This window comes from Balaenoptera borealis, assembly GCF_965194805.1.
Source record: "Balaenoptera borealis genome assembly, chromosome: 1".
In the NCBI taxonomy this organism is placed as follows: domain Eukaryota; kingdom Metazoa; phylum Chordata; class Mammalia; order Artiodactyla; family Balaenopteridae; genus Balaenoptera; species Balaenoptera borealis.
Genome location: NC_138860.1, coordinates 9,286,993 through 9,309,258, shown reverse-complemented (window position 1 = coordinate 9,309,258; position 22,266 = coordinate 9,286,993). Strand labels below are relative to the sequence as shown.

Here is a 22,266-nt window from a genome sequence, read left to right as displayed (position 1 = left end):
GCACTCTAGGCATGGAGGTTCCGGACCCTCCGCGCAGGTGCGCGCGCACCTGTCGCCTGCCGCGTACGCGCCGCGCGGGGCGGGGGGGCGAGGAAGAGTTACGTGCCCCGCGCGCGTGCGCCGGGCAATGCTCCCTGTACGTGCGCCGGGCAATGCTCCCTGTACGTGCGCCGTACGTGGGCACGGCGTCCCCGCGCTCCGAGTTTCGGTACGGGATTTGGCTCCGCGCCGAGTGGGAGTCTGGGAGGGGCGTTTCCCGGGCGGGCGCGGCGCCCCCTGGCGGCGGGCGGCGGCGCTGGGGGCCCTGGCGGCGCGAGATCAGGCGTTCTCCGCGGGCAGCCCGCGGCGGGGCCTTGCCTGCTAGCGCGGGGTCCTCGGCGGCCTGGGTGGCTCTCTCCTCAGCTGCTGTCGTAGGCGCGGACCGCTGCCAGTGCGGCTGCAGTTGGCTCGCGGCGGCGGCGGCGGCCGAGGCGGGGGTTGAGGCGACAGGCGAAGAGGGCGGCGGGCGCGGCGGCGGCGGAGCCCGGGGCGGGCGGCAGCGAGGGGGGCGAAGATGGCGGACGTGCTCAGCGTCCTGCGACAGTACAACATTCAGAAGAAGGAGATTGTGGTGAAAGGGGACGAAGTGATCTTCGGCGAGTTCTCCTGGCCCAAGAATGTGAAGACCAACTACGTGGTTTGGGGGTGAGTCCGGCGCGGCCGGGGCCGGGGGGCGGCGGGGCAGAGTTGGGCGACCCCGGGCCCCCTCTTCCCGAACCCCTCCCCCCCGTTCCCTATGGGGATGGAGGAAAACCGGTGCTCCGGGGAAAAAGTTTTCCCAGGAGCAGAAGTTGCACTTGTAGGTGAGGAGGGAGCGGGAGGAGTGGTGTCTGCAGCGGTCCATTCTCTGAGCGTCGGGGGAGGGTGCCGTGGGGGTTTGTTTCTGCCCGTGTGTGCCGAGTGCTGGCTGCGTGCATAGGTGCAGAAAGGAGCGCACCGCCGGGTGCCCAGAAGTCTCTTTTTTGTTCTTTAGTTTTTCCTTTCTCTACGCGGCTGCTTTGTAACTATCTCTGCTGGCCCCTTGCAGCTCCTGATCTGTTCCTTCTCCTTTCCCGATTCCCTCAAGCAGAGGGAAAGGAACCAATTCTGAAGTTAGGACGGGAAAGAGATTCGGTGACTTTGGAAGAGTAGTCAGAATCTGTTGGAGGTGAAGGCAGGAGTTTCCTCAGGGAGAAAGTTCCTGCTGAAATGGAGTAATGGGAAAAGTAAATGGGAAAAGAGTCTGAAAAAGAATGGATATATACATATGTATTACGAAAAAAAAAAAAGAGAGAGAGAGAGAGAGAGATGTCTGATCATCGTTGGGGGCCTTTTGAGTGATGTCTCTCTCAGTGGTGTTTCATCTGGACAACTAGAACCCTGGGCCAGAACTTCCATACTCACTTTGTTTGATCGAGTGGGAGCAGTGGGCTTTAGGAGGAGTTGATGAAAAGCTAGGTGAAGTTTAGTTGGTTGGTTTTTATTTTTTATCTTTTGGCCTCGAGGGCTTACGATTTAATTAGCTTTATGAAATGTTGATGGAGAAATCATTCTGAGTTTTCTGTGTGTTTTCTCTTCCAGAAGGAGTTTGCCCAGACAGAATTGCATTTGATTGGGTTTTAAAAACAACTTTTAAGAGTTTCTTTGGGGAAAAGAACTTGATGTGGGCAGTGCCAAACTATGGAAGAGGTTAGGAGCCCTCTGCCCCGCCCATAGGAGCTAGGGGCTGATTGGGTTTTTAACTGATTGGTTTTTCTTTAAAAAATGGTTGAGTACTCGAGACTGTTCAATCTGAGAACTAGGAAAAATTGTGAGGAGCCGGGTCGGTGCCTCAAAGGCGGTTACCTCGATTAGAGTAGAGGAGATAAGACATAACTTGATAAGAATCTCATTCCAGCTCTTAAAAGAGCAGTCACTTCTACCTGGGGGTGTTAGGAAAGGTTTCATGGACGTGTGTTTGGCATGTAGACATGCTACATACAGGTTTTTCTTGAATAAGTGAATGAACAAATGAATAAGCCTTAAGGAATGGATAGGAATTCTGAGGGTGAAATGGTGGGTTTGGTGTTCCAGGATGAAGGAACTGTGTGGTTAAAGGCATGAGAGCTGGAAAGGAAATGTTTTGACAGCCATTCAGTGAAGCAAGTAGTGAGAAAGGAGTGCTTAGAATAGTAGATTTTAAACTTTCACAGCAGTGTGTCACACCAATACAAACATTTTCATTTACTGTTGTTGTCTGTGCACATGTAAATACACACATATACATAACATTAAACAATTTACCCTTATTGAATGCAGTGCATTCTCTCTCTCTATATATATATATGTATATATCACAAAGAAATGCCAGGTTGTGACTCATATATTATACTTCACAGTACAATGATTGATAAGTGGTGTGTGGTTTGAAATATATTGATTTAGAGGAAAAGTGGAAGCAGAGGCTAGAAAAGTAGGTTTGGGGCTGTTTGTATTGGGCGGTATTCAGATGAATTTAAATAACACGTTGATATTTCTAGATGGAGAGAATGTAAGAGGGAAGGTGGGATTGGACGCTAACATTTGTTGAGCAAGTAATAGTATGTGCTTACAAGGATAGATCTTGCACCCCTAGACGACATTGTTTTATTACAGGTAGAATTAGTTTGGGTTTTACGTCATTGGTTTAATTTGAGGGATGTCATAAGACTCAAATGTCTGAGATTAATTGTTGTGTTTAAGAACGTTGTTCAGCAGTATCTTACTTAGGAGACAGGATACATTTCTTGGAAGTTTAGCACCTGTCATAGTTGTGCTTCTTTTAATCAGTTTGATTGTTTTTTCTTACGGATCCTCTCTAACCGATTAGGTTTCTCTCCCTATTGACAAAGCCCAGAACCTAATTGGGCCAAATTCTAAAAAGTCTGTAGTAATAAAGTATGAATATGGTGTGCTTTCCTTACTTCTTGCTTTTTGTCACTATCTACTTTTGTGTTCCTTTTGCCCAAATGACAGTTCCACTTACTAAATTTCATACCCTACATGTATCTTTGTTAGCTATGTTAAATCCGTCGTGGATAGCAAAGTGAGTGTAGATAAATTAATACACGTGATTAAGCCGAAGGAGTTGTATTAGAATTGTGAGTAAAAATATTGTCTTAATCATTTCAGGACTGGGAAGGAAGGCCAACCCAGAGAATACTACACATTGGATTCTATCTTATTTCTACTTAATAATGTGCACCTATCTCATCCTGTTTATGTCCGACGTGCAGCTGTAAGTAGAATTCATTTAAAAACTCTTTTGATTTGATAGTTGGTATCATTTGGTGTGGATAACTTCCGTCATGGGTTTTAGATCAGAAGAATGAAAAGTTTGTTTGTATCTATATGAAAGGCTCCTGGAGGGTCAAAATTAGATCGATCACTGTGATTTATGCATTTTTAAATCTGTGATTTTTCTACATGTAAGATGTGGGTAATGTTTATAACAACAGAAGTTTCAAGGCTGTTTGTAGGGATGTTTTAAAAAATCTATGAGCCTGTGGAAGGACCTTGATATTCAGAAATCTAGTTTAATTGCAAGGAAAAAATTTTTTTTGGCATCAAAAAGAACCAAGTTTAGTAGACAGCTTTTTAAAATGAATTTTTAATCAATTTTATAAACTTTTTTCATACTTAAGTGATAAATTCATTTGTTTTCAGATGCTTGAAAGATGCCTGCTTTCTGCATCTGAGTGTATGAACACTGCTTTTCTGAACAAGAAATATATATTTAGTGTCAAGTATGTATTGAAAAAAGTAATATGTAGGGTGAAACTATTTAAGACTTTGGAAATAGTGGGATAAAATATCAGCATCTCGCTTTATAAAGCTATGTTAGCTCATATTAGATCTTTAAAAACTGAATCAGGCACTAATTAGAATGTTTTGTTGGATAAGTCCATTCATTTTGGAGTAATAAAGATAATCCAGACACTTGGTTTAGGTTTAGATTACGTCTCTGGGGAATGGCTGTAGTACCTAACTGATTCTGTAATTGTTAACTGTGGGCCTTAGGACCTTTGGTCACGTAAGATTTAACTATTATATTTCTTAAATATTTGACAGATTGAAAGGGCAGAATTCTAAAAGTCTAGGGTTCTACAAATTTTGTTTTCTCCAAACTCCTTTGTATTATTTGCTCTTTCTTGTGAGCAGACCATTTCTGAAATGAGTTTTTCCTACTCGTAGCCCCTATTTTATTGTGAATACTCATACTTTTTTTTGTTGGTGATAACGTATATATAATTCATTAGTGACCAAATGATGAAGTATGTTATACTTAGACACAATAATTTAAAGAAAATCAATTCAAATATTTTAACTATTTATGATAGTCCATGTAGACTAGTTTTTAAAAGCAAGCACAAAAAAAATTGGTGGGCTCTTGTTTATACTCATAAGCAGAAATTAAATTTTAACCTAACTTTTAAAAAACAGATTAATGTTAAGTGATTAAATATAGTTTATCTCTGTCGTTGAGGAGCATGTGCAGAATGTTTGCTGCAGTGAAGTAGAGTCAGTTCTCAACATAAGACAATGAGCCAGAGATATTAAGGGTTCTTGTTCATTGTTGCTTATGTAAAGTAACAAAGGGTTTATAACTGTGTAATCCTGTAACCACATGTTTTTCCCGTACTCTGTTGTCCTTAGTTTACATTATAAAAATAGTACTGAAAATTGTGGTAATGGTAGAATTCATTGAATTCATGGCCCAAGGATAACTTGGTGCCTAAAGTATGCAGTTTTATTTGTTTTGCTTACCTCTTTACAAATTGCTAATATAGGAGATTAAAGGAAAACTACTCATGTAGCACAGTAGATACATTTTCCAGATTTAATTTTTCAATTTTTTCCCCCCGCTTACAAAATTTATACACACTCAAGGATAAGAAAAGAGATACGTAACGTAGAAAGTAAACAACTGTCGTTAACATTTTTCTGTATAGTCTCCTGCTTTTTTCCCTGTGCCTAAGCAACATGTACCTATTTTTTAAATCATTTTCTTTTTTCTTTTTTTTAGTTAAAATGTAGTCGATATACAATAATAAAATATTTTCAGGTGTACAACATAGTGATTCAACATTTACATACATTGTGAATTAATCAACACAGTAAGTCTAGTAACCATCTGTCATCATACAGAGTTTTTGCAATATTATCGAGTATATTCCTTGTGCTGTACATTACATTCCCATGACTTAGTTATTTCATAATTGGATTGTTTGCTTTTTTGACGTTGAGTCGTGTGAGTTCTTTATATATTTTGGATATTAATCCCGTATTGGGTATATTGTTTGCAACTGTCTTCTCCCATTCAGAAGGTTGCCTTTTCATTTTGTTGATGGTTTCCTTCATGGTGCAAAAGCTTTTTAGTTTGATGTAGTCCATTTTTTTATTTTGTTGCCCTTGCTTGAGGAGAGAAATCCAAAATAATATTGATAAGACTCATGTCAAAGAACACACTGCCTGTGTTTTCTCCTAAGAGTTTTATTGTTTCTTAATTCTGACATTTAAGTCTTTAATCCATTTGAGTTTATTTTTGTATATGGTATAAGAAAGTGGTCCAGTTTGATTCTTTTGCATGTAGCTGTCCGGTTTTCCCAGGACCATTTATTGAAAAGCCTGTCTTTTCCTCAGTGTATGTTCTTGGAACATGTACTTGTTGTTAATTATGAAAATATAGTTTTAGTGGCTAATTTAGTTTATTTGAAACAGTTCAGTTACCATATTTGGAGGAGGTCTGGTTTGGGTGTGAGAAAAGAAAGCACTTTGGAAACCTTGAATAAAATGAGCAAGCAATGGGACTAAAACGATATTTGTCCCGAAAAGCAAAACATCATGAGTAAAATTCAAAAATAAATACTTAGAATAAGCCAAGGGACAAAAAAGACTGTAATCGGTATTTCAAAGAGGATAGGGTTATTGTTTCATTTCTAATGCTTACCTTTTGTACATCTTACTGGAATTTTGAGGATAAAGTTACCAAAAATTAATATGCTTAAAAATTGTCAAGATTTTGTTAGGTTCTTACAGCCTAATTATTTTCTAAAAAACATGATTCTAAATATATGTTATCAAGATATGTTGGAATAAAATTCAGATGTTACAGAATGTTTATCTTTACCAAGTTTCTTATAATTGTTATTGATTTGATATCTATTTTAAAATTTTGACTTTAGACTGAAAATATTCCGGTGGTTAGAAGACCTGACCGAAAAGATCTACTTGGATATCTCAATGGTGAAGCATGTGAGTAATTTTTAAATTGCTCTCACTCTTAAATAGACATTGTTGCTTTTTTTTTTTCCCTGTGAAATAAGAAGTAGTGGGAAGAGATTGTGGATTCCCACTAAAAACTTCCCCTACCTGCAGCCGTGTCCACGTGCTGTCTTCTCCTTCCTGTTATAGTGGATGCGCTTGACTCTTGGGGCCAGTCACCCCTTCCCTGCATGTGGGTTTCATCTCCTTTCACACTCTCAGAGACTCTGCCTTTGCACATTGCTGCTTCTGTCTTGCATCGTCAGTTCTCTTTCTTCAGCACCATTCCCTTGAGAACATACACAGTGGTCTCTCTCATTAAAACAGTTCTCTGAGCCCCCCTGTACCCCACCTTCCTACTCTCTACTGGTCCATCTGTCTTCTCCTTTTCATTACAAAATTCTTTGCAAGGGTTGTGTGGTGTCACTGCTTCCTCTTTACCTCTGATTCTCTCTTGAATCTACTCTGGTCTGACTTTCTTCCTCACCACCTCACTCAGATCACCGTTACGAGCTCAGCACTGACGTAAGGGCTGGCAGATCCTTTGGTCTCTCCGCTTCACGGCCAACTTGACCTCTCAGCATCTGATACTGTTGACTGCTTGCTCCCTTTTGGAAAGCCTTGCTGACTTGGCATTTGGGGCACTGGACTCTTGAGGTTCTCTTTCTACTCATTGTCCACCTCACTTGTTTTCCTTGCTTCCTCATCTCCAACACTGACGTGTTCCTGAGCTTCACGTTTAGAAATTCACTGTCGGCATCTTCCCTTGGATATTTAACAGGCATCTGAAACGTAACATATCCAAAGTAGAGTGCCACTTCCTGCCTTCCCTTCTCCCCACCGACAGAACGAAAGCAGCAAGTCTGTTCTCCCAGTGTTCCCGTCTCAGTAAATGGTACCTCATTCATACAGTTGCTTAGGCCACCAACCCTGGAGAAATCTTTGATTTCTCTTCTCTCACAGCTCACATCCGTTCCATCAGCAAGTCCTTTCTTCACCTTTGAAAGTATGACAGCTTCTTACCATCGAACGCCCACCCCGCCCCACCTTCCTCTGTAGACCATTGTGTAGCCCTCCCGAAGGTCCTCGCTCCGCTGTTTCCTGCAGTGTAGCCTCTGCTCACCACTCAGAGGGACCTATTTTTGAAAAAGCATCTGAACTTGATTGTGCCACCCACCTGCTCAAGGCCATCCTGTGGCTTCCCGTCACACTCAGAATGCAGCTCATCCCCCTTTCCTGAGCGTCGCGGTTGTGCTTCTGCCTGTCTCTGTGCCCTCGTCCTCTCCCAGTCTTCCTCTGCTCACAGAAGTCCGGTCTTCCTGGTTCTTTTAGCTTGTCTAACCTTAGAGTCTTTGCACTTGCTGTTCCCTCTGTGTCACATTTTGTTTCTCTGTGTTGTCACGTGACGCACTTCTCACCACCCCATTCAGAGCTGTGCTCTAATATTGTTCCCTTATATATATACGTTTACGCTTTTATTTATGTTTACATACACTTTTACGTACATGTGTTGTGATATTGGAGTATATTCTTTGAAGTTGATTTCAGTCAGGTTGTCTTAGTTTGTAAGTTAAATGGTCAAAAAGAGTTTGTCCTCTTACACACTTTCTAATACAGATTAATCTTTTATAGTAAAATGCTTTTACAAGCCTGCTTTAAAACTTATTTTTTTAAGGGAAATAACCATATATAAAGTAAGAAATATAACAAATCTTGAGCGTTCGCTTGTAATAATATCCAATACATGTGTTCAAATATTTATCTTCTCACAGAAATCTTTTTAAATCTTCAGCAACATCGGCCAGTATAGACAGAAGTGCCCCTCTAGAAATAGGTCTGCAGAGATCTACTCAAGGTATGTCTTGTTGCATGTTTATATTGAACTTTCAAACACCAGTCCCCAAACTATACATTTATTTACTTCTTTTTTCCTTACAGTCAAACGAGCTGCAGATGAAGTTTTGGCAGAAGCAAAAAAACCGCGAATTGAGGTAATGGAACTTTATTTTAAAAGTGATTCGTTTTTTTTTATGGAGATTGGAATCATGTAGTAGTAAGAATTCTTTGCTCATAGTAGTCCTAAGAACTTGTTTTTTCCTGGAAAAGTGGTAATATTAGAATGAACAGTTGATTAATAAGTAGCTTGAGCTATCGTGTAAGATCTCTCACATACAAGCTGTGTGATGGACAAGTCACTTTATTTTCTGTGCCTTTATATCCTTATGATGAAAGTGTTGGCCTAGATGAGTGGTCAGAAGACTTTTTCTGTGAAGGGCCAGATAGTAGCTACTTCAGGCTTTTTGGGCCTTGTCGTCTTTGTCCAGCTCCTTGACTCTGCCACTGCAGTGTGAAAGCAGGCATAGGCAATGCATAAATGAACAGGCGAGGCTGTATTCCAGTAAAACTTTATGAAACAGATGGCCAGCCAGATTTGGCCTTTGTGTTGTGGTGTGCCTACCTCTGGAATAAGGTGGTGTAGGAGTTTACTCCACTCTGAAGAGCTGTGAACATGAAATGCCTATTCCAGTTACTTCTTCCAATATTGACATATCAGGTTATATGTCTTTTTGGTAGCATTTTATAGCCAGCAAGTGGAATATTAGTATTGGTAAACAAGGGTAGTTCATGTTAAATAGAGCCCTGTAAGTAATGCAGTTAACATTGAAAAGAAAATTTGTTGACCAGCTCGTATACTGCATAAGACAATTAAACTTTGGGAGTTTAAGTTGTATCAGTACAATACTGTTTATTTAAATTTGTAACAAGCCCCAGGTCAGTTGCATATAAACCCTCTGAAGATGGAGGATCATGTATTAGAGGCACACTAAAAATCTGAGAAATGACTGAACTGGCTATATATCAATGACCAGTATGGGAAGAACACTTGTAGTCACCAGTAGTGTTAACATTACTAGAAACTTAAGTTTTGTCATTTCACACTTAAATAAAAATCAAATAGTTGTACCTTCTGCCTGCTTCATGAACAGCAAAGCATCCACAATTAAGGGTAAGAAAGGTAACTTAAAGGGACAGGGTTGGTTGGTAAGTACATACAGTAGAATCACTGACAAAATTTGATGCTAAGATTACATAATTTTACTTAAAGATACTCTGAGACATGGACGCGATGTTTTTCAGATGATAGTGATAATTAGCTCGTTGTTATCCTGTGCTAGGTGATACTGTATGTACTTTATGTATATCATTAACTCATGTAATCCTCACCACCACCTCCTGCAGTTGGCAGTACTGTGCATGTCATCTGTGAGCAAACAGGCTCAGAGACAAGTGACTTGCTGAGGTGCACATAACTGGGATTAGAGCCCAGGCAGTGTGGTTCCTACCTAGTCCACTATGCTGGGTACAAACTTTGTGGCAGTAAAACTGAAATTTTCCCCAACTCTCTTTGTGTGTAAGGAGGTTATAACCCACTTTGTACAAAGTGAGTGAATTTAGGACTTCCTTGGTGGCGCAGTGGTTAAGAATCCTCCTGCCAATACAGGGGACATGGGTTCAAGCCCTGGTCCGGGAAGATCCCACGTGCCACGGAGCAACTAAGCCCATGCGCCACAACTACTGAGCCTGCACTCTAGAACCCGCGAGCCACAACTACTGAGCCCGTGCACAACTACTGAAGCCCGTGCACCTAGAGCCCGTGCTCCACAACAAGAGCCACCGCAATGAGAAGCCCGCGCACCGCAACAAAGAGTAGCCCCCGCTCGCCACAACTAGAGAAAGCCCACGCAGCAATGAAGACCCAACGCAACCAAAAATAAAATAAATAAATAAATTTTAAAAAAAGTGAATTTAGAGATACCATTTAGTTGGAAAAACGTGAACTTCATGGTTTAATTATTTGAAAAATAATTGAATGTATCAGAAATGCAGAATTGCTAGGATCTGGTAACTTTAGAAACCAGCAAGAAATAGCATTATAAAATGCTTTCCAGAGCATTTGTAGGGTTAAAATGAATTACATAAATAGCTTTTTTTTTTTTTTTTTTTTTTAAGTTATACAATTTTTATTTATTTATGGCTGTGTTGGATCTTCGTTTCTGTGCGAGGGCTCTCTCTAGTTGCGGCAAGTGGGGGCCACTCTTCATTGCGGTGCGCGGGCCTCTCATTATTGCGGCCTCTCCTGTTGCGGAGCACAGGCTCCAGACGCGCAGGCTCAGTAATTGTGGCTCATGGGCCCAGTTGCTCCGCGTCATGTGGGATCCTCCCAGACCAGGGCTCGAACCCCTGTCCCCTGCATTGGCAGGCGGATTCTCAACTACTGCGCCACCAGGGAAGCCCAATAGCTATTGATATATTACATAAACAGTTTTCAGTTCAGCAGATCTGTATTGAGGACCTGCTGGGCACTATGCTAGCAGAGAGAAACCTTGGGATCTGGTTAAAACCTAGGCTGCAGTTGTCTCTAAAATCAGTCTCCTGGGACTTCCTTGGCAGTCCAGTGGTTAAGACTCCCTGCTTTCACTGTTGAGGGCCCGTGTTCGATCCCTGGTTGGGGAACTAAGATCCCCACAAGGCGCACGGCGCGACCAAAAAAAAAAAAAAATCAGTTTCCAAAGGAACTTGAGTAATATGTGTTAAATCATTCTTACAAATGGAAAGAGTTTAATGTGCTTGTTAAAATATTAATCTTTGCATTCATCTCAGCAATATGCCTGTTTCAAGTTTTACATGGTTAGAACACAACTGGAGCACATCTCTCTGGACCTCTTGAACGTACTGATGGTTTTTATACAATTTCATATTTGTTAGCCATAGACACTGACTCTGGTTCTCAGTTTTCTTGTTTGTTGAATGTGGGCATTGAACTAGATCAGAATTAGTAAGTTTTGTTTTTAAGTAACCGAACACTTTTCAGACTGACTTTTACCTGAGATTCTAATATCTAAATGAGGTAAAAGTCGAGCTACCAAAGTTGAATTCAGATAAGAAGTGGCTCATGGGCACTTTGTAGGAAGCTCCTGATGTTCTGAGGAGCATACTTTGAAAACCATTAAAGTTTCACTTCTGGTGTTTTGTTCTGTGCTGGTAGATTCAGGACCTGGGGCAACAGATGAAAAAAATCTAGACCCAAAATGAAATTTTTGACTGTGGCGAAGGCTTCTCATAAAATTTAGTTATAAACTTTCCTGAAGAGAAGGAATTTATTTGTTGTATGTTATCTTTCTGGATAAAAGTAGCTATGATATGTTATGGGAAGAACACTTAATCATAGAAAAAACTTACTAAAGTTTATTTGTAAGCTTTTAGTCAGTTTTAATCTTACATGATCCAACATATATTTATTATTGTTGTCTTTATGTAACTAAAAATATTTTAAAATTGACCAAAGGCCAGTGATGCCTGGGACTTTATAGGTGGGAACTTGGGTAAGGAAAAGTTATGTGCAGCGTTTCTTTTTGTTGTTGTTCTACAAGTTAAATAAAAATTTAAAATATTCACTGAGTGATTATTTTCAGGATGAAGAGTGTGTACGCCTTGATAAAGAGAGATTGGCTGCTCGTTTGGAGGGTCACAAAGAAGGGATTGTACAGACTGAACAGATCAGGTAAGAATTTCTTTAGTAGAAACTGAGCAGTCTAGGTATATGTAAGTATATATGGAAAAAAGGGATATTAATATGCTGTCTACATGTGTTCTTCATTGCCCTAAGTTCAGAAGATGCTTGAGCATGTTTCATGATGGGAGGATTGGAAGCCATTGTGCTACTTATGCTTTCTGGAAGCTTCTTGATTCTGTTACTGTACTGATCTTTCCTTTTTAAAAATTACTCTATAATCCAAGCCACTCATTTATCATGAAATCTTTTGTTGGTTTTATAGCAGTGATTAGCAAACTTTTTCTGTTAAGTACCATGTGTTAAATATTTACGTTTAACATGATTTTTGATATGCTTAATTCTAGTTTTAATTTGCTATTGTTTTCTATTTGTCTCTTTGTTCTTTTTCCTTTTTGGGGGGCTAAAATTTTGTCCCCCCATAAAGAAATCCATTTAATTTTGGATTAAATGAATACATGCTGTAAGTCCTTTCTGTCTCTTTTGTTGGCCGGTTGGTTCATGCTGTTGTCCTATTCGAGTGGTTGCTAGGGTGTAGCGTCACAGTGCACCTCAGCGCCCCGTCCCCTGTGAGGAAGCGCGGGAGCCTCAGCTAGAAGGCACTCCCAGTTCTCTCCTCTTGGCCTTTGTGATACCGTTGTCATACGTTGTACTCACACACATGTTATAAACACCAGTATGCATCGTTCTTATTCTTGTTTAAAAGAGATTTAAATAAGAAAAACATTTTATGTACCCTTTCCATGCCTCTTCTTTCCTGTTGTAGACCTGTGTACCCATTTTTTTTCCTTCTGCCTGAAAGACTTCTCACCCCACCCCCCAAAAGACTTCTTTTTAACATTTCTTTTTTGTGCAGGTCTGCTAGTGATTCTTTCAACTTAATTTTTATTTCTGGAAAAGTTTATTTCCCATATTTTTTTTTTTTAATTTTCACTGGATATGGAATTCCAAGCTACATCTTTTTAAAGTACTTTAAAGATGTTGTATACTGCTGCCTTCTTGACTGCATTGTTTCTGATTAGAAATCTGTCATCCTTATTTTTGTTTCTTTAAATGTGCCCTTTTTTCTCTGACTACTTTAAAAATTTTCTGTATTGCAGGTTTTGAGCTATGTAATTATCACATGACTTGGAGGAGTGTTCTTCATCTTTCTTGTGCTTGAGGTCCATTGAGCTTTTTGAGGGGATTTTTGGGTTCATAATTTTCATTGAATTTAGAAAATTTTTGGTATTGCTTCTTAAAATTTTTTTTCTTTTTCCCTCTTTCTGGCCTAATTACTCGTATTCTGCTGGAAGCTGTCCAACAGCTCACTTGGGTTCTTTTGTGTTTTTGGATTCTTTTGTCTGTTCATTTTGGATAATTTCTATAGTTCACTAATATTTTCTTCTGTAATTATATTCACATTACATTTGTAGTCTCCAACATTATTTTTTATCTCTACAAGGTGGTTAAATATGCAGTCCATGTCTTTACTTGTTGAGCATATGGAATAGTTGCATTAATTATTTTAATGTCTTTGTTTGCTAGTCCTACGTCTGTGTCAGTTTATAGTGTTTTTGGCTTAGATTTTTCCTCATTTTGGCTTGTATTTTCCTGTTCCTTTATATGCCTTATAATCTTTGGATACCAGACATTTTGCATTTTATGTTGTTGAGTGCTAGATGTTTTTGTATTCTTCTAAATTTTCTTTAGTTTTGTTTGGGAACACAGTTAAATCACTTGGAAACAGTTTGTTCCTTTTGAGTCTTGATTTTAAGGTTTGTTATTTGAACAATGTTAATTTAGGGTAGTTATTCCCCACCATTGGGGAATAACTCTACCTACTGCCCCAGGAATATGAGGTTTTCAGTCTGGCTGGTGGGAGCAGGTATTATTATTCTTCCTGAGTGAGTGCTGGACACTGTTCCCTCTAATACTCTTGGTGGTTCTGTTCCTAGCTTTAGTTTCCACTTGCTTATGTGCTAATCAGTATTCTGCTGGAATACTCAAGGGGGACCTTCTGTGCAGCTCTCTCTTCCCAGGTACTCTGGCCTGTGAGTTTCCATACGCCTTGTTCTTGCTGGAATCCCAGCACCATTTGCTCAGATCAGGAAGTACACTGTTTTGCCTGGGTTCTCCTCCCTCTGCCATGTTAGAAACTTTCAAGGCCATAACCTGCAGCTTTCATAGGACTTACTTATTTAGTTTTCATTTGTTAGAGATCACTGTCTTTCATTGCTTGATATCATGTATTGTGTAAACTGTTGTTTTATGTATTTTGACTGGTTGTCTCAAGACAGAAGGGTTAATCCAGTCCCTGTTACTTCATCTTGGCTGGAAGTAAAAGTTCAATGATTGAATGTCCAGTGCACGTCTGATTATAGTTTAGAAAAGTATTTGAATTTGGCTTAAGGTATGCTAGTATGCTTTAGATTTTAAGGGTAAGTTGTGTAGTAGTATGTAAAATGAGTCGAATACTAATGCATATTGAGCATATACTTTGAGCAAGTACTTTCATACCTAATGTAAATAAAATACATACTATATAATACTACCATGTTTAAACCTGCAGGAATTCCTGTCCTTTTCCCACATGTTTAAACGTTTTTCAAGATTGTCATCTTGTGATTAGACTAATAATTTATCAACTGTTGTTAAGGTATCCAAACTCTTTTTCTTGTTTTACATTGTAAAAAATGACACTAAGCTTAAGATTGTCATCTTAATGAAATCTGTACTTTCATTGTTAAGTCTTTTTTTTTTTCTAAATAGTTCTGAAAGCATAGGCTCTGTTTGCTATTTCACATGTTATTTGAAAATAAAGGAAAGAAAAAGAAAATTTCAAAATACTGTTTTATCTTCTAGACTTTAAAAGGAGTATATGTTTGTGTGGCATATAAAAGCCTCTGTTATCTATAAAATTGATATGTTGTACATTGTAACATATAGATTTGAAACCTTGAAATAAGTTTCAAGGAAAACCTAAACTGAATTCTTCACAGAATGAAAAATTTTTACCCCCATTCCAGGGTGGTGCATGCACATGCTCACATATGTGTATGTGTTTGTATAATTGGCATGGATGGGAGGGAGGGTTAGCAAGTAAAAGTCTCATAGAAAAGGGCTTTTTTTTGGGGTGGGGGGAAGTGCAGAGAAAGGTTTATTGCAGGGCCAAGCAAGGAGAACGGGTGGCTCATGCTCAAAAAACCCAAACAGTCCGAAGGGTTTCAGCAAAGTAGTTTTAAAGGCAGGGTGAGGGAGGGGTGTCCCAGGGCATGTGATCAGCTTGTGCAAAATTCTCTGATTGGGAGGGCAAGAGGTTAAAAAAAAATGTGAAAAATTTTTTGCATTGTTTCTTCTAAGAAATTACTAATATGCTTATAGTGCAATATTTCTATAGGGTCTCTTTCTTACATGGTTATAAGTTATCAAGCATATAAGAAGGAAAGCTTAATTATTGCCACTTACAGTGTTATTACCAGGAACTTAAAAATGTCACAAAATATTTTATGATGTACTCAAGAGATCCTTGCTGTGAATATTAAGAAAGAAATTGCTTTCAGGTCTTTGTCTGAAGCTATGTCAGTGGAAAAAATTGCTGCAATCAAAGCCAAAATTATGGCTAAGAAAAGATCTACCATCAAGACTGACTTGGATGATGATATAACTGCCCTAAAACAGAGGAGTTTTGTGGATGCTGAGGTAGATGTGACCCGAGATATTGTGAGCAGAGAAAGGGTGTGGAGGACACGAACAACTATCTTACAGAGCACAGGAAAGGTAATTGAAACATTTTATTTGTTCCTTAGAGTCAGTGTGTGTGTTTCATTTTCGATTGGTTATGAAACTCGTTAGTTTCCCATGAGGAGGAAGTTTCAAGTTTATATGTGACAGATCAGTAATAATGTAGACTTCTAAGGGGCCATATTTACCATTCCATTCTAGCATGTGGTTGGTTGTTGGTCACCAGAGAAGCTGATGAAAAAGTCTGATTCAAAGTGCGAGTCCCTTTATTTTCACCTCATTTGTAAATCCAAAGAGATTTACAGTTTTCTTGTTGATGAGATTTTTGCTTAAACCTAATGAACAAGGAATATTGATGGCAAGCTCTCTGGTCATTAATACCGTTATTAATTTTTTTCCTCACAAAGTAGAGAACTTAACGAAAATCAGTCAGCAGACATGTATTTAGTGTATTTGATACATTATAGTCTGTTGGGTGGATGTTTATTCCTTATTAATGGAGTTGTTTTGTTTTTTGCTACGGGTTTGCTATTGTGGGTTTTCTTCCTTCCCTTTCTCCTTCTTTCCTCCTTCCTCCTCTCCTTCTCCCTGTCTCCTTCCCTTCTTATTCATGATTACAAACAACTGCGTTAAACATCCTTGTACATAGACCTTTGTACATTTATGTCTATATAGCAAAAGGATTAATTCCTAGAAGTGAATTGCTGATTAAAGGAGATATGTACTTTAAATTTTGAAAGATAAGAAGTTGAAATATACTGGATGTTCAGTATCTTAATAGATCTCCAAAAAGGTTGCGTTGATTCTGTTTCACTTACCTCTTTTCACCTGTCTTTTCCTCCCACACATCCGAATTTTCCCTTAAATGTTAATTCTTCACTGATGCACAGTGTGTCACAGTGGTGATTTGGCGAGAAGGTTTATAGAAGTTGTGAGATTACTGATGAAAGTGAACTTTAATATTGGTTCAGGCAGACTGGTTTTCTTTGCCGTTTTTTTTTGGATTCTGGCCTTAAGTTTACTGTGCCATTTTAGTAGGAATAAAGCTACTAGAAAAGAATATATGAAGGAAAGAATTCTTTTTCTTTTGTACTTTGACTTGTTTTACAAAGTACTTGAGGTCAAGGTTAAGAATCATTCTCCAGAGCTTAGAATTATAGAGAAATTTGAGAACATGAGTAAACTTTCATTTTTGTATTTAAAATAAAGTGATCTGTTGATACTCATTTTTACTGCCTAGTATGGCTAATAGTTAAATATTGTTACTTATATTGTTCTACCAACGTTCATTGTAATGTTTGAAATGAACAATTTTCTTTGAGCTCTAGGTGGCAGGATTGTACCATCATTTCAAAACTTAGTGTTCTAATATAATTTAGTGTTGTTGGCACCAATGTGTAATTTTAAAAATAAGTTAATACTAGAAGAACTGTTTGGTAGCTAGGTTTGCTTCTTTGAGTATGAACATTTTTAAAAGTCAGAAACAACGATTTTAACTGATAGCCTCTCTATACTGTTCTCATCTGCAAAACTCTAAAAAAACCTTTTTAGGTACTTATAGCCCTGAAAGGCCCTGTGATTTTTGACAGATCTTCGTTATTACCAGGTATCAGGGCTTTCTTATTTTCTGAGTTTCTGGAATAAAAGACAGGTTTAAAATTCCATGAGAAATGTAACTACATAATTTTGTAGTTACATTACCACTGCAAGCACCCTACAAAAAGGCAGACTGATTTTATAATACTATTTAAAACATACTTTTAAACTTACATACACTGGTATATGTTCATTTTTGAAAGATTGATAAAAAGAGATCACTAAAAGGAAGATAATAACCTCCTGTAATTCTACCGCACAAAAATAGCTAGTAACATTTTGATTGATTCTTCTAGAGTTTGTGTCTCTCATGAAATGCTTTATTATTTTTAAAGTAATGAAATTTGACTTTCATATTTTCAGCTATTTTCATAATAGGATTAAGATTTTATTTGAATATGTCACTGTGTTGACCTTCTCACTGCTGGTGCAAAAGCAGTGGTTGGTTAACTGCTGGCATCTTGGCATGAATCAAAGCATTGGCACCAAACTTTGCTAGTAGCCATTTTGTTCTTCACCTACTAATGATGTCCTTGGTGAAATTTGAAAATTTACTAATTTTATTAAATCTTAACCTTTGAGTATGTGTCTTTCTAGTATTTTCTGTGATGAAATCGGAGCATACAAAGCACTCCTGCATCCCAAAATGTGATGATTGTCTCCACAAAGAGCACTTGTGCATTTGACATTTTTTCGAAAATGAGGGAAGAAAGCCTGTTCCTTCAAGATATGGAACTGACAGTATTTGTTGCCAGTAATAAAATGCGAACTTTCATGAGAAAATTAGAACTTGGGAGGTTTCTTTTTGCTGCTGAGACCTTAACAGTTTCCTAAATTTAACATAGTGCCACTCTTCCTTGTCATTACTTTTTGTACATTTTGGAAAATACTTTTTCATAAAGACAAGTTATTTTTACGTGGAATAGTTTTTTCCCTCATTTTTGCAGGAATTAATATTTTTAAAATATTTCAGTTTCAAATTTCTAATGTGATAAATATTGTAACCTATATAATAAAACTCTTTGGGGTGTGCCATAATTCTCGAGACTGGGAAGGGGTTGTGAGACATTCGTCTGCTGTCCTAAAGAATTATAGGAACTTGTAAGTACTATCAGTGGGGCAATGGTTAAAGTTATGTTTCAGGCTGTCTCTCCTTTTGTATACACGTCTATTTGTGTAATATTTATTCAACATCTACCAGCCAGGCACATGGTGGGCACTCACTAGAGACGCATTGGTCCTGGCTTTCACAGAGGTTATATTCTTTAATAGGAGAGAGAAAATTAAATAAGCAGTAATTGTGACATATGACATTATAGGGATGCTACCCAAGAAGGGCAGTTAACTTGGTCTAGAACAAAGAGGGGAGAATGATACTTAAAGAGTAAAAAGTAATTAGGAGGGACAAGCTGTCCAAGCCAAAGAAACAGTATTCTTAATTGTCTAGAGAAGAGAAATCATTTGAGGTTCATGAGGACAGGGACGATGTCTCTCTTAGTCATCATTGTATCTGAGTGCCAAGCAAGGTGTTTGGCTTATAGTAATAACATGTTGCTTAAAAATGATAAGTGATTGACAGGCAGAATTAGAAGAGCCCCAGGAGAACTGAGGGAGAGACTCAGGTAAAAGAAGAATATTTCATGAAGGAAGGAGGAGTCAGATTCGTCAGCTTTGTTCAGTGTTGCTAAGGTTGTTCATGCAAAAGTTAAGTAAAATTTTTAAATTGCTTTCCAACTTAAAAACTTTGAAAAGTGCATGTTGAGTCCTAACAAACAGTATCTTAAAACTTTCAACATCTCATACAAATTATAGCAGTCTGAAATTAGCACTGGAGTTTATTATACCTGGAAGAGAATATAGTAGTTGATTTCTTTCAGAAGGATTAATTTCTTTTAGAATTAAGAAGCCCCCTTGGCAACAAATCTGCCATATTTTTATTTTTTTTTAATGTTAACTTGTTTCCTGGTTACATATTTGAATAAATGGAAAATATGAATGAATTTATAGCCAGTTATGCACTTTAAGTAAAATGAAAATAAGTGAGTAACACGGGGTTTATAATAATTGGTCTTTGGATGAATTTCCTAGTAGCAGTTGATTCTTACTTACGTGTGTAGTAATCATACCTCATTATGATGTAGTAGGGAAGAATTGATAGGAAGAAAACTGAGTCTGAAATTGTTTATTAAGTAAACTTATTGCTTTTGGATATTTAATTTTAAGCGGACTTAATAATTAAAATCCATTTGTTTCAGAATTTTTCCAAGAATATCTTTGCAATTCTTCAATCAGTAAAAGCCAGAGAAGAAGGGCGGGCACCCGAACAGCGACCGGCCCCAAATGCGGCACCTGTGGTAAGAATGTTTTACTGCTTATGTAGTAATTTTAATGAAAGCGATTATTCCGTGTTGTAATTTTGAAAACATCTTAAAGTATTTATTTGCTTCTTTATTGCATAGTTGACATACAATGTTATATTAGTTTCAGGTACACAACATAGTGATTCGACATTTATGTATATTACAAATTGATCAGAACCGTAGGTCTAGTAACTGTCTGTTACCATACACAGTTATTGCAGTATTAATGACTGTATTCACCATGCTGTATATTGCATCCCTGTGACTTAATCATTTTGTAATTGGAATTTTGTACCTCTTAATCCCTTTTACGTATTTTGCCCCAACTCCCCACAACCCCTTCTGTGACCACCAGTTTGTTCTCTACATCTGTGAGGTCTGTTTTTGTTTTGTTTGGTTTGTTGATTTGTTTTCTTTTTTAGACTCCACATATAAGTGAAATCTATGAAGCCAGTTTCATAAGGTTCAGCAAAGGAAAAATAATATGCAAATAAAACCTTTTTATATAGAATTTTTGAAAGTATGTCAAAATTTGGTAGAGTACTAATGCAGTCTTTGCAAGAAGTAGTAGTTTTATTTGTTCATGAAATCCTTGGTGTTTACCCTTTGAGAGGTAGTGAATTTTTGCTGGTATTTAGACGAACACTTGAGGTGACTTTCTGGCAAGTTTTTAAGTGCCTCTTACTGGTCAGGCACTTTGCTGACAAGGATACAAGAGGGACAAGAACAAAAGCCCCTTTGAGCTTGTAGTCTAGCGGGACATACAAATGAGTCAGACAGGTAGTGGGGCAGGTGCAGTTATGGTGAAACACAGGGCACCTATGGTTATGAATTGGTTGACATCTTGAATAGCAGCTGGCATGAAACTTATGTCAAATCTTAAAACAGTTCAGCCATTATCTTCGTGACTGAATATTCTCTGTGTTTCCGTAATCATTAAAATACTTGAAAATTTTAATGTTTGGCATTTCACGATAGAAGTGTATACCTAGTGACAGTCTTGAATGAGTATCTTTTATTTGGAATAATAATAGCAGTAGCATCCTATTGTAACAAAATGAAGCATATTTGTCTTTATGAATACCATGAATTTCCCAAGCAATTTTGGGAATATTCTTTAAATCTCCTTCTTTAGATTATTACAGACTGAGTTTTATATAAAGTATTTGTGAATTAAATTATACATCATTAGATTAGCAAGTTTTTCTAAGTATTTAAAAAAAACACCTTTGTTAACTTCAGTTTTACACTGTACATTGATACATGGGTTTATTGTCATTGTTATTTATTTAATATAAGAATTAATAATTGGAATAATTCAGTTAAAAGTCTCCAAAGTGTCAGCTCAGTAAGCTTTGCATTAAAAGTTTTTTTCGTTAAAGAAAAATAATTCATAACTGGAGGCAGTTTATTAATTTGTGAAGAAATTTAAGTAATTAGAATGAAATTACTAAGTACACCAATTTTATTTCTGCAGTGTCTAAGAATTTTGCTTTGTGCCTTCGTGCACATTTACTTGGGGTCCTTTGCCTTGTCCCTGGCAGGGATGGTAATTTTCTAGCAGTAAACAGTATCTTGAATATCAGCTTCAGATGATTCCCCACTTTTATCTACTCCTCATTTTTGTCTTATTGGCTCAAATATTGAGAAGAAGAAGGCTTAGAAAACAATACCCTTATTGTGGCTTTTTTATTATGAGTATTAAGTAACAATTTAAACAATATTGACACATAACTCATAATTATTATATTTTTCTACAGGATCCCACGTTGCGTACCAAGCAGCCTATTCCAGCTGCCTACAACAGGTACGACCAGGAAAGATTCAAAGGAAAAGAAGGCAAGTTACTTAATTTTGGCCTTACCCTTACCGTGGCCGTGCTGAACTTGAGAGGCAGCGTGGCCTGGTGTTCGGGGCAGGGGTTGGCAAACTAACGTCTGCAGGCCAAGTCTGTGCCACCACGTACGTGTTTTCGTGAATAAAGTATTGTTGGAACACAGCCATGCTCATTCATTTTTGTGTTACCTGTGGCTCCTTTAGTGCTGTGACAGCAGTTTGAATTGTGACAGAGATCCTGTGGCCTGCAAAGCCTAAAAATACTGTCCAGCATTTTACAGAATAATTTTGATAAGTTACTTTAAGTGCAGTCTATCTCAGTTTCCTCCTGTGTGTCATTACGATACTAATAGTAGCGTTAATAGTAGTCCCTATCTTTTAGTGTTATTGTGGGGATTAAACTAGTTAATAAAGTCCACAGAATAGTAACTGGTATATATAATAAGCTATCTATAAATATTTACTGCCATTAGCCTTAATTCTGTTTCTGAAAGTTTATTTTAGAGTGGAAATTCTATATATCAAATCATATTTCCCCATTTATAAAGGTTTACATTGAGAACTTGGGAAGCATAGATTATAGAGTAGCCATGTGAGGACTTGTTTTGTGATAGCTACACGGCTAATTCAGTAGTGAACCATTTCCACAGCAGTGAGGTGGCTCGTGAGCGTGCGACTGATGTCAGTGTAACTTCTCTTGGGATCTTCATTTATCTTGACTTTATTCATGAAAAAATGAGATAGAGGCAACTAGAAGTTTATCATTTATGATTTTTTTTCCTGCATAATCTGAAATCTTCATTTAAGTTTATTAAAGGGTTTGTTGTCTTTATACAGTGAATTTTGTGTGCTGCTTTCATTTGCTGGATAAAGGCATGT

General features: G+C 38.0%; 1 protein-coding gene across 1 annotated transcript in view; it reads left to right on the top strand.

The window, feature by feature from the left end:
• The first annotated feature begins 318 nt into the window (after positions 1–318).
• The window catches only part of CDC73 (cell division cycle 73), a 91,010-nt gene continuing 69,062 nt past the window's right edge, over positions 319–22,266 (top strand). Inside the window, exons 1-9 of the mRNA XM_082394757.1 lie at positions 319–684; positions 3,169–3,274; positions 6,222–6,291; positions 8,093–8,155; positions 8,239–8,291; positions 11,775–11,863; positions 15,415–15,631; positions 19,447–19,545; positions 21,312–21,390. Coding sequence (XP_082250883.1) covers positions 554–684; positions 3,169–3,274; positions 6,222–6,291; positions 8,093–8,155; positions 8,239–8,291; positions 11,775–11,863; positions 15,415–15,631; positions 19,447–19,545; positions 21,312–21,390 — 907 coding nt within the window. The 5' untranslated portion in view covers positions 319–553. The remainder of the gene's footprint in view (positions 685–3,168; positions 3,275–6,221; positions 6,292–8,092; positions 8,156–8,238; positions 8,292–11,774; positions 11,864–15,414; positions 15,632–19,446; positions 19,546–21,311; positions 21,391–22,266) is intronic.